The sequence below is a fragment of the Pararge aegeria genome, chromosome 22 (assembly GCF_905163445.1).
Source record: "Pararge aegeria chromosome 22, ilParAegt1.1, whole genome shotgun sequence".
In the NCBI taxonomy this organism is placed as follows: Eukaryota; Metazoa; Arthropoda; class Insecta; order Lepidoptera; family Nymphalidae; genus Pararge; species Pararge aegeria.
Window position 1 is genome coordinate 8855067 of NC_053201.1, and position 12896 is coordinate 8867962.

A 12896-nucleotide genomic window follows, 5' to 3' on the forward strand; every position below is an offset into this window, starting at 1 on the left:
ATTTATAGGAATGACTTTTTATATTTTAATGCATGCTGTAATAACCTGTAAATAGTTGAACATATACTATGTGACTGATTAAAAAAAAGCAAGTAATAATGTATCTACTGTTGGTTGTCCATTATAAATAAATAAATAAATAAATAATCAATATGAGTTGTATAAAAATAAATAATTAGTAATATGCGTTCATGGAGGCGGTGATAGCCCAGTGGGTAGGACCTCGACTTCACTTTTAGAGGGCCGAGTTTGAATCCCACCACGCACTGGGCTCAAGAACTCCCAGCAAGTAATATATTTTAATTGCTCAAAACGCACATAACTTAGTAAACCTAGAAAAGCGGGCGGGCTGGTGGGGAATGTCAGCTTCACTTTCCGAATTTCGAATTCGGTCCCCGAAAGTGAAGCTGACATTCTAACCACTGGGCTTATATTATCACCACTTCCTTCCGGACAGCACCTTTCGAATGACAGAGCGTGAAAAAGTAAATATATTCCGACGTTATGTTAATTTAATTTTTAAGGCCTCCTAAGGGGTTACTGTCTGATTAATAAAAGTAAAGTTTTATGACCTCCTGGACAGTATTAGGTAACAGTTAGCAAAATGTGGTTGGGAATGTCATTCTTGTTAAAAGGGCCATCCGTTTATCTCAGGTTATTGATCCAGGCTCAATCTATTTCGAATTAAACCAGAATAGCTATCTCACATCTAAGAGCAACTACTGGAAAATTTTCATATACGCCTGTGTTTAAATATCTACACAATGTACGTATTATGCCTACTTTACAGGCACGTTGGAAACGACAACTCTTGTCTCTTTTTATTAGAATATTAACTCCCTCGCTTCATCTGCTGACTAAAAATGATTTTAGTCTTGAGAGCAGATGAAAGCTGAGCTGATTGCTTGTATACTTTTTCATAATTAGGAAATTAATTACTCATTATTATTATATAGAGTAATCTCATTTTAATTAGCTTATAACACATTGCTTTGGCAAGTCTATAATTACGTACCATCTAAATCTCAATTCTAAGCAGTCAACTCCACAAAGGATTTCTGTACTTTCCACAGGCAATAAGACGATGTTAATTTATGTCAGGTTCTATATAGTAAGTCGTTGCTTTATATCTATAGTAATGTTGATACTATGTAGATAGCTTTATCAGACGTTTAGTATTTTGATGTGAATGCTAAATAAGGTAGTTAGGTATTTACGTTTGTAAACTCGTACCTGATAAGCGTCATTCAGAAAGGTGCCAAATTTGTTTTGATTAGATATTATTATATGGATAACATGGTTTCATATGACGTCTTTATATTGTAAAGTATGTTTTTGTAAATACATAACCTAAAATTACAATTTGAACTTTTTCTTTAAACTTAAAACAATAAATAATAATAATATCAATAATAAATGCAAAAAAATTCAAAATTCATTTATTTAAAGTAGGCCTAATAAAAGCACTTTTGAAACGTCAAGTCTGTCTGTGTGCAGTGACTCTACCAACACAATAACAATAAATAGGCCCACTATAGGACACGAGTTTCCTCCCATAATGAGAATAGGGCTAAGGCCGTAGTCCAACACGCTGGCCCAGTGGCCCATTGCCTTTCCTATTTTCACACACCCATAAGAACGTTATGGAGAACTCTCAGGCAGGTTTCCTTACGATGTTTTCCTTCACCGTTTAAGCAAGTGATATTTTAACATCTTTAAAACTCGATGGGATTCGAACTCGGCCCCACGAAAGTGAAGACGAAATCTTACCAACTTGGCTATCACGACTTCCCAATAGGCTTTGCCTCGTCAAAAAGCCCCCACTGGTTATTACCGGACCAAAAGTGGCCATTAGACTGACAGCATTGCAGTGGTGCACAAACTTTGGGCCTGGTGATGCCAAGAGCGGGGCTCACAGCCCATTTGCTGTAAACGGCGCACAATCTCCAGGATGAGATCTTAATGATCTCCTGTGTGATTTATTCAAAGAGTTTAGTAACACTTTGAATATTGGTCAGGGAAACATTTAGGATTTATCGGTTGCGAGGCGACGGTCTCGATCATACCTGGGGCGATCCCTTAGATTATCGAGACCTTGAGATATTAACTATCTAATTTTACATCCATCAGTCTAGACTACGGGGAATAAAAGAAAAAACTTTTCCTCCATTAACGAGTGTACGTAACGAGGTGGAAAGAACAAATTTATTTAATAAGTTTAATTTAGAACGTATGAATATTGGTATTTGTAATAGCATTCTAGCTTCTCCGTTATCACGAGAGGCTAGAATGCTATACAAAATGATTTATATAACAATGCGGCGTAGAGAGTAGTTAGAAGTACATGTAGATACAACAAAGTGTAAACCTATGAGGGTGACATGTTCAGAGTTGAACAAACCCTTTTTATAAAAAAAAAAAAAAACATTTTCTGGTTATTTAACTTGTTATTAAACGATTCCATACCGTTCAATTATCGTTAACAATTGAGCTGAATCATTGCATCTACTGTCTAATTTATTTTATTTTATATACGATTATTAAATAAGGTTAGTCATCGGTTTTCCTCTTTCTCAGAATTGAAATTTTATTATATTTTTTTGTGTATATTGTCATGTAGCAAAGCAAGCTGCCCGGGTTGACTTGGTTTTGCATTTTTTCTGTCGGTTTTCCAATATTGTAGCTAGATGGCGTTCTATCGATTCCATACAAATCGTATTTAACAACTGCCCATCTAACTGCATTGTACCTCGTATAAAACCCTAATAATACCTACTGAATTAACTCTCGCTGACCACTGAACTAACCAAAAAACGTATTGATCTCTGGCTGTGTGAAAAATAAACACAAATCTATCCCACGGGTACCGTAATTTTTACCAAGACAAAAAGTAGCCTTTCTGCAATTTCAGACTATGATCTAACTGTGTGCTAAATTTTATCCACATCCGTTCCGCCATTTTGGCCTGTTCGGTAAGCAATTTTATGCTTTGGAATGAGTGACTTAACTTATTTTTTTTTTCAGGCTTCTACTCACGAGCAATGAGCGACCCGTGGTAGCGGCAGGGTGATGCAGCGGGCTCACGCGGGCGGCGCTTTGCAGCCGCAGCCGACCGCACCTCGGCCGCTCTACCGCTCGCAACACCTGTACCCTGACATCGATGAGCAGGTAATTTTGATGACCATTGATGTTTCACCTCGCGAGCATTAAGTGACGCGTGGTACCGGCGAGGCGATGTAGCGGGCTCGCAACGTTTGTTTAGCGCATCCCCAGGCGATTACCAAACTAACGCTCGCAACAACTCTACCCTACATAAGCAGCTACTATGACCATTGATGCTTCAACTTACAATTTTTGAGCGACGCTTGGTATCGGCACGGTGATGAACTGCAACTGGACGTAGGTAATGAACTGCGACTCTTGCTAAAGGTTATCTGAGACCAACGTGCACGGAGAAAAGAAAAATGCCATATAACTTCTTAAATCTCAACAATGCGAAAACAGACTTGGAGCAACGTTACTAAACCAGCACTGGGCCATGCCACCCTCTAGAGCAGTAAGGAAGTCATCATGATCATATCATCATCATTATCCAACGAAACGACCGCCTTTCTTGGACATGTAGGTCTTTTTTAGGGATTCTTCTTCTTCTGCTTGCGGCTCAGGTTCGCCTGGTTCCTGGTGTCACGTCGATTGGCTATGATCTATTTGTGACGCCGCTGTCTAGATCTCCCAGCAAGCATTGGTCGCCGTAAGGAAGCAGCACTTTTCTTGCTGGAAGAAATTTAGCATCCTCTGGTTGTATTATATGCTTCCCCAAAAGAGTGCCCCAAAAGACTGCCCCGCGTTGATGCATAAACCCAGGTTTATGCATCAACGAGGGGCAGGAACAGATTAAATGCAGCGGCATCTCCGCAGCCTCCTTATAGAGTCTACATTTTCTAGGGATTACATTTACGCTACGTTTTCGTACCTAGTAAGAAAGTACCAACTGATTATTATTTTGTTAAACTCTGTCTTCAACGTGAATGATGCTATCGCAGTGCGGTACCATAAATGCTAAGTAATGCATCGATTTCTATTCAATATTAATGCTGCACACCTTTGCCAAGGACTTGATAGGTTTTTTTTTCTATCTTCGATAGACGAGCTGGCGTTTCCTTAGTCTGCATTAACTTTGTAATTACGGCGATCAATACAGAGTTTTTAAAGCAATACCGCAACATTCCGTTCTATATTGAAAATATAAAAAACTTAGAAGTCTATGTATACTATGCTCATTAACTATTAATTATTACTATTAATGGAAAAGTTTGGATGGATGGTTCCTCATAAAAGTTAGGACAGCTAAATCTGTCTTTAATCAATAGTGTATTGACAAAAGATGACGGCCGATTGGCGCAGTGGGTAGCGACTCTGCTTTCTGGGTCTGAAGCTGAAGTGGGTTCGACTCCCACAACTGGAAAATGTTTGTGTGATGAACATGAATGTTTTTCAGTGTTTATAAGTATTCATGTATATTATTCATAAACATATTTATCAGTTATCTTAGGCCCAAGCTTAGATTACTTTACTTTGGGGCTAGATGGCGATGTGTGTATTGTCGTAGTATAATTATTAAAAAAAAAAAAATTGCCTATATTCCAGACAATGAACGGTTCCCGTGGGTCACATTTGTGTTTATTTTTTCACAGAGCAATAGATCGACATGTTTTTTTTTCCTATTAGATCAGGAATCAGAGAATAAAATAGGAATACATATTAAAATTTCCATCCGAATCGCTCTACATAATTATAACTAACAACCTTGACTTAACGTTATAAATTAAAACTTTTTTTTTTTTAGATACCAGCATCTGTAATCAGCAGTGTCGGGACGGTGAGCTTGTCACAATCCACGACCAACCTCACGCCAAACATAGCCATGGCAAATCCAACTAACGCAGGAAATGGGAGCAGTAGCAACAGCCAAACGCAGCACACACCACCACAGGCACCTGTGCGGAATCTACCCAAGAAGAGGAAGTTCGATCCGTCAGAACTAGAGGAAATCGAACGGAACTGCATGTCCAGTATACCCGAGAGAACTTGTATTACAGTTTCCGTATCAGCACCGCCGCCGATAGAGTACGCGCCGCCAATATACCAAACGACGATACTCCAACCATCGCCAATCGTCCAACGCTCGTCGCCTCACGACTTCCACTATCCAAACATTAACTTATCCGAATGGCGGGACCACCGGATATTGGCCAAGCAACGCGGGCTGTACGTACCAGGGGTGATACGCCAAGCTGAAGGCTGCAAAGTTGTTGTGGAACTGGACGGTCAGGAAAACGAGGTGATAGAGTACAGTGACATATTTGGTGGGAACAAGTACGATGTGATTAGTGACGCGAGTCCACAGCTCAGTCATCTTTTGATAGGGTCCCCGTGTGTTATTAGGACTACTACCGGACCTACCGACCAGAGCCGGGAAAGTGTGCAAAATGTGTTTGTTGAAGGACTTGTGTTTGAAGTGCTCAGTTCGCCTATTAGGATCAGGGTTAAGGTGAGTTGGCGACACAATTCGTATTTATTTATTTAATTTAATATTTCAATTAATTTAATTAATTAATTTAACATTTCAATTAATTTAATTAATTATTTTAATATTTTAATTAATTTCTCATTAAACTTTCAAATTAATTATAAGTTTTATATAATGAGGTCTAATGTATGGTATGTAGTGGTGTATGGTGTATCCAATATGGTGAATGTGACAAATAATAAAAATTAATAAATAATAAAGTTGAGAAGATGGAAAAGTCTAGTAAAATACACACCCAACTATCTAAAGGTGGCGTGTAAAATGATCATCTCTTGATCTTATTGGTGGAGTAATAACTCGACGTATTCCCTCCACTCTGTTACATGAGAAAAGCACTTTTGCAGGTGCTTTTCGATCCGATATTAAAAAAGATAAATTGATAGAAAACTTTATTGCAACAAAACACAAAGACACAATACAAAGAAAGAGACAGTACATAGTGTTAAGGCGCATGTGGGTAATAGCTAGACTCCCGATAACTTTTTCTTGTGTAAATTCTGAAATGATCTTTTATAGCTTAACTATCCAGAAGAGGCAGGGCATGATCTTAAAATTCTGAGTGTGCTGCTAAATGAAATTGAGAGATTTTATCTTATTTGATGTAGGTACGCTTTTATTAAATTTCAAGAAGTTATTAAAAACTTGGAAGTAAATAAAAAATACCATAAACGCACACTACTCATAATTTTGGTTATTTAAAAAAACTAGTTAATACTGGCCGCTCATGTCACGTTCTTAAAATAATTTAAAAATTTTCAGACTTAAAAAATTTAAAAGGAAATGGCATGGTTTTTAGCTTAGTCTTTGTAAAGTAGAAAATTACTTTAAGAACGTGATATGGAAGTAACGCCTGCTTCTCCAATATTCGAAAATGGAACGAAAATCAATTTTTGTCTACATCAATGAAAACCAATCAATTATATTAAAATAAACAGATTAGACCACAGTTACTTTATTTGCGCTACAATTTTCCTTAAATTTTTCCCTAAAATAGACACATTTCCAGGGCCATTAGTCATTATTCTCAAACAAATATAATTTTAGTTAAGTTTATTCAATGATTTTATTAAAATAAATCACCGTGTATAAACCTAACGCGGCTAACTCCTGCCATCTCACCATGCCCTAAGTAGCCTTAGTACAAGATTTGCTCGCTCGCAATCGAGGAGTCGTTTTCGTGTACGGAAATACTTGAACATCGGAAAAAATGGATCCTATTTAAATTGCTTTAAAGCTCAAATATACTTACAACGCTTTAAGTGCTAGGCCGCATTACGGCCTCACTTGCGGTTTTTTCCCGCGACTGATTTTAAAACCGTGGAATGTTACAAAATGCTCGCGGGTAAAAACCGTGCTATAATTTGTAATCCATAGAACTTACTTAGCGCGCACGCACTATCTCGTTAACCGCGGGCGGTTTTTGCCAGTATTCGGCAGACCGCCGTGAAGAGTGGTTGTATGGTTACGCTATTGTAACTATGTCGTCGACCGAGTCAGAGTCTGTTTCACACGATCCACAATATGAAAGTTTATCCCAAAAAATCATAGTGGAAGTACAAAAAAGACCAGCTTTGTATGATACTACTTTGCGTCAGTATAGTGATAGAAACGAGAAAAATAAACTTTGGACCCAATATTTGCGAAATTTACGCTGACGTCTTCTTTTTCTATTTCTTAGTATTAGAGCAACAATACATACTGCTCTCTTGAAATCCATCTTCAATACTGCGAAAATTGGAAGCAATTTCTCGGTTTTTAATCGTAGTGTGTGATTCTCGGGCGGTTTTGCGGTTATAGCGGCTAACCGCTCGCTGGAAAAAACCGTAGTGCGGCCTCTACCTAACTCGGGCTTTTGAGCGAACGGTTGCAAAACAAAAATCCTAAGTACATGATTTGCGACTCTAGAAAGAGTGACATTAGGTCCATTTTAATTTGACGATACAGAGTTTGATATGCCAAAAACGACTCCCAGATTGCGAGCGAGCAAATTCTTGTACTAAGTCTAAAGGCTTTCGGTGAAAACTGACTCTTAGGCGCTTAGCCGGAACGCATCAAAGAGCTGTTTGTACAAATGACCTTGTGAAGCGCAAAAAGTATTCCGCCTTCTAGATTTTGAAAGGCTTTTTTTTTGTTCAAATTCGTGAGGTATTCTTTTCGTTAATATTATTAGAGCGTTGATTTCAATTTGTTGTTAATAAATGATTAATGAAGGCGGTGTGTTACTTATGATAGTAGCCCCTCGTAACGCTTCGATTTTGATCTGTTGCCCTTGACCTAATACATTACATTACCTATTATTGATCAGAAATAATCAATCAATAACAAGCAATTAAAATATTTGGTAATACAAAGATTTGCTCGCTCGTAATCCAGGAGTCGTTTACGCATATCAAACTAAAATTAACCTTATGTAACTCATCTTACAGTCGCAAATCCGGTACTTCTGTGTTTTGTTTTACAAACGTTCTGTAAAAAGTCAGAGCTAAAGAATTTTAGCCAAATTTGAGCTTCAAAGATATATTAATAAGGTCCTATTTAATCCGTTGTTCGAGTTTTCCATGCTGGAAAACGACTCTTCGTTTGCGAGCGAGTAAAACTTGTACTTTGAAGGCCTTGCCAACCCAAGGTGGTCCACCATCAGTGGTGTGCAAAGAGGGTATGTACAGGGTATGCAGATGATATAAAATGAAGAAAGTCTCCAGTACTTTATAACTTAAGGGTAGGCCTTTTGTAACTCTTACAAAGCCTATCCTTAAGTTTTTTATAACTCGCACTGGAGATTTTCTTCATTTTATATCATCTGCATACCCTCGATGCACGCCACTGTACACCAATCATGATTTGTTCGAATGCCATTTCATTATTTTAACAAAACAAATAACCGTTGCAAGCAGGTGACAGACGGTGACAACATTTGCAAGGAGATGGTGGAAGTAAAGCGACCGGACATTCGTCTCCTACAGCCCCCTTGGGTGGACGAGCTTGAGGACGCAGGGTCGCACCCCTCGCCCGCCTTGTTGACGCAGCACAATATGAGGGTGCAGCATATGTCTTCTGTGCCGGTAAGTTGAAAATTAGTTTTCACACGCTTTGTATTAGCTTCATCTGTATGTTTGTAACATTCTCCTTTGGACTTGATTTTGACCATCTTCAAACGTTTGTGGTTTCGTTCAAACTTAGTGGAGATATATTGAGAATCGATGACAGTACAAAAAATTTAATAAGATTATTCCATTTTTCAATTTGCAAAATAAGATTTTTTTTAATTCATATAATCTTTATGTATAGGAATAATGTTAATTTTATTTTCTGACTATTATCTTAAGCCGATTTCTCTAATAATAACAAATTTGATGATGAATGGGTAACCGATTATTTTTTCTGTTATAAAAATAATAGTTTATAAATTTCGGACGGTTCATAAATTACGCTTTTATGAATAAACTAAACTAAAAGATAGAAATTAGTTTGTTCTTTTTACACCGAGCGTGTTTGTTTAGTTTTTTAGAACGATTAATTAAAGACTCTGTTATGACTTCAATCAACTTTCAGTCCAAGGTCTAGAACGCACTCCCAAGTCCCAATTGCAGGTTAATCGTAGTAGAATAACTAGTTGAAGTATATAACAAAGAAAAATAGAATGGTAGCCGAAAAAATCAGAAATGTCACTACGTATCTAACTTCAGCACTTGTTTCATTTGTTGTTTTCTGAGCTTACGATGATACTGTAGAGTTAATGACGATGGGAGATGAAAACATCTTTTTTTGACACATAGATGTACGAACAGTGTAGATTTTATGTTCCAAAACTCTTTCAAATATTGCATTTCAGTACACGTTGGGCGGAGACCATTTTGTTACGTCATCGCCCATGCCTAGCTCCCAGATGGTGACCGTTGGAGCTCTGTCCAACGGCTCCCGACCTTTCGACGACTACGGCGAGAGTGATGACGATCTGCCCAGTGAAAATATCATGTTTCCGACAGACTCACATATGGGTAAGTTTCGTGACAGAAAATAGGTTACACTCGTTACATTTAGAAAAGAAAAACAAATTAAGTGAATGTAGATAACCAGTACGAGATTTGCTCGCTCGCAAGCGTGGAGTCGTTTTCGAGCGTGGAAATACTTGAACATCGGAGTAATATGGATCTTCTGTTTCTTGATTTAAAACTCAAATTTGCCTACAATACCATGGCTCGGGCTTTTGACAGAACGTTCATAGAAGAATTTGCGACTCTAAAACTATTGTCATTATGTCCATTTTACTTTGGCGATCCGGTTTAATACTCGAAAACGACTATTCGATTGTGGGCAGGCAGACCATGTACTATGGTCCTTACTTTGCTTGTGCTAAGTTTACGCCCTAACTACGCAAACAATAAACTCAATTGTTGGCATAGAGAGAGAGTAGAACGAAAGTAACATAGACTTCTTTTGGATAAAACATAAAATTCACGGTTCACAGGCACATTATTGTATGTTTACACCAAATATCTTCCTTCATTCAAGTCATAACAAAGGAACCGAACGACTTCACGGGGCCGCAGCTACTTTTGTAGTATTTACCCCATTTATTGTATGTTAAAATTAAGCCAAAATTGTTGTACAGATTGCAATAACAGCAAACGAAGTAGTTTGCAAAGCCGAGGCAGTACGTCCAGTCTAATAGAAGGCAGTCTCACACCACGATCTCAACCCCCCACTCCTAGGTAAGTCACCTACAATGGACTCTCTTTTTACATGCTAATTTTTATTGTGTATGTATACATTTAGCAGTATATTATGGATGTATATTAGTTTGCTCTTGGCACTATTCCGTTCTGTAGCTGTATTTAAAGTCCTATCTACAAAATTGCCAGTAAGAGATAACTCGCAGTAATAAGGCTGCCTTTGCATGCCTAATATGTTCTTTACTGCAAACCTCTTACTGTCTCTTTTCCTTTATGGTTTGCGTGGAGTAAAGTGTTCTTCTTCGTCTTCTATGCCCTTTGAAGTCTTGTTTTATTTATAGGCGATAGTTTTAGGTGGGCTATCCGCTTGGTCTTTCAATTCATCATCAACATCATCACATCAACCCATTATCAGCCCACTACAGAGCACGGGTCCCCTCCTACAATGAGAAGGGGTAAAGGCAGTAGCCCACCACGCTGGCCCAGTGCAGATTGGTTACCTCTACACACACCTTTGAAAACATTATGTAGAACTCTCAGCAAGTGATATTTTAATTACTTAAAAAACGTCTTCAATTAATCTCTTCTAAAAAGGTCTTTCAATTATTAACAAAAAATAAACCATTTTCTAAAACTAAGGTTCAGATTTGTCCTACTTTTGCAAAAAGAGCTCTTTTTCGGTTACTGAAAAGAACGAGTTATATATTTTATAGGCCGATTTAGTCTTCATTGGATTTAAATGTACCTACCATTGAACGTTTCTAGATCTCAAGCGGCAACACCGCACAAATACAAGAAAGGCGACGTGGTATCAACGCCCACTGGTATACGGAAGAAGTTTAACGGCAAGCAATGGCGACGACTTTGCTCTAAGGATGGCTGCACGAAGGAAAGTCAAAGGAGAGGCTTTTGTTCGCGACACCTTTCCCTCAGGGGAGTCACTCGCTCTTCTAACACTCCATTGGCGCAAGGATCTGGTCATACGCCGCAGCAAAGGTAAGCTGATTTCTTGGTTTTAATGAATGCTGATGATTGTGTTTGTCACAATCATTATATATTGCCAACTAAACAAAGTCCAAAATAGGATCAATCCAGATATTAGAACTAACCTCACCTTTTATTGCGTGACAGAGAGAGAGAGAGAGAGAGAAGGACAGATTGTATTTCTTTTATTTTCACGTATGCCACTAACGTCATAGTTTTTATATTTTTATACTTTTCGTTAGCCTTTGCTTTATAGTGGCCTGGTACATTTGAAAAGATTGTAGTGTTAAAATCTCGGTTCGATAAAGTCGATGTGGTTATAAGATCATAGCCTGGTGTCAAATAAGAGAGATATGTCCCGGAGTTTTTTTTTATGTCAAGCTGAAATGTTTAGAAACGTGTGCAGGACATTTATCCCCTAATAAATACAAGGCTTATTGCTTTATTCGTTTAGGATAAAAAACTGTAGTTGAGCTTCAATGTCATTTCGTCCGGAGAAGTATTACCACCACTCATTTCTGCAGCTAAGCAACATTTTCCCACAGATACATGTATACCGTATTTTGAGAAATTGAAAAAACTTACCTGTCCTTCTTTGTATATTTATGAACTTCTGGTATTTATCAAAAAGAACAATCACTTGTTTACAGAAACAACAAGAAAAATAAATTTTTGTATTAGCCACATTTCTTATTACCTTCCAATAGTAATAGTAATTTTTTTTTATGATTAGGTGGACACAATGCGTAGGTCGTCAATTATTACTATTAAAAGAAATACTATTTTCCCTGTTGTAAACCACATTTGTTCTAGAAGCAGCAGCAAGTCGTTGTCGTCGAGCGGCACGGGCGTGGAAGGGGATGAGACGTCCCGGGAGTCTGATACCACACCACCGAACTACCGGGTCACGGGCAGGTTCGATCCCGACGAGACAGAAGCCGCTAATATGCTGGGTTAGTTATTTCTGTGTTAATACTTAAATTACCAGTCTACAATCTCATAGTAAATTTTTTAAACATTATAATTAACATTGAAAATATTTTTTATCAATACTTTAATTCTTTAAAAGAATGGCAGTATACAGATTGGTAGACTTCACATGCCTCTAAGCAATCAAAATATAACTTGCTTCAACGGTGAAGGTAAACACCGTGAGGAAACCTGCATACCTGAGAGTTCTCCATAAAATTCTTAAAGGTGTGTGATGTCCGTCAGTCCGCACTGGGCCATCGTGGTGGATTACGGCCTTAACCCCTTCTCAATGTGTGAGGAGACCAGCGTCCTTTAGTGGGCCGGTAAAGGGTTGATATGATGAAACTAATATTATACAAAAAATATGCACTCTCAGGTACGCAGGTGTACTCCGATGTTTTCCTCCATGGCCACCACCTTTCCAACTAGCCTTGCAATTAGTTTAAACTGTATGTACGTCTGTGTATCCAGTATCGCTGGGCAGTTCGCGGTCGGGTAGCCCGGGAGCCTCTCCAGTTGGCGGGTCCCCAGTGCTGCGCGGAAACGTATTCGTGCCGATCTCTTCTCCCCAACCGCCGCACGCACCAACTTATCATCATCTCATCAGGTATATACAATAATACATTAGTATATCCTACTAGTATTATAAATGTGAAAGTGTGTATGTTTGTTGCTCA

At 38.2% G+C, this 12896-nt stretch overlaps 1 protein-coding gene across 7 annotated transcripts in view; it reads left to right on the plus strand.

Moving 5' to 3' along the window:
* LOC120633625 overlaps positions 1-12896 on the plus strand; it is a 45051-nt gene that overhangs the window by 9446 nt on the left and 22709 nt on the right. For 4 of the 7 annotated variants that reach the window (XM_039903883.1, XM_039903887.1, XM_039903888.1 and 1 more), the window contains exons 2-9: positions 3025-3168; positions 4847-5551; positions 8482-8652; positions 9423-9588; positions 10203-10302; positions 11029-11259; positions 12061-12200; positions 12691-12826. In XM_039903883.1, the coding sequence (XP_039759817.1) occupies positions 3070-3168; positions 4847-5551; positions 8482-8652; positions 9423-9588; positions 10203-10302; positions 11029-11259; positions 12061-12200; positions 12691-12826 (1748 nt within the window). In that variant the 5' untranslated portion in view covers positions 3025-3069. The remainder of the gene's footprint in view (positions 1-3024; positions 3169-4846; positions 5552-8481; positions 8653-9422; positions 9589-10202; positions 10303-11028; positions 11260-12060; positions 12201-12690; positions 12827-12896) is intronic. The other 3 variants (XM_039903885.1, XM_039903889.1, XM_039903886.1) reach the window with 2 other exon arrangements.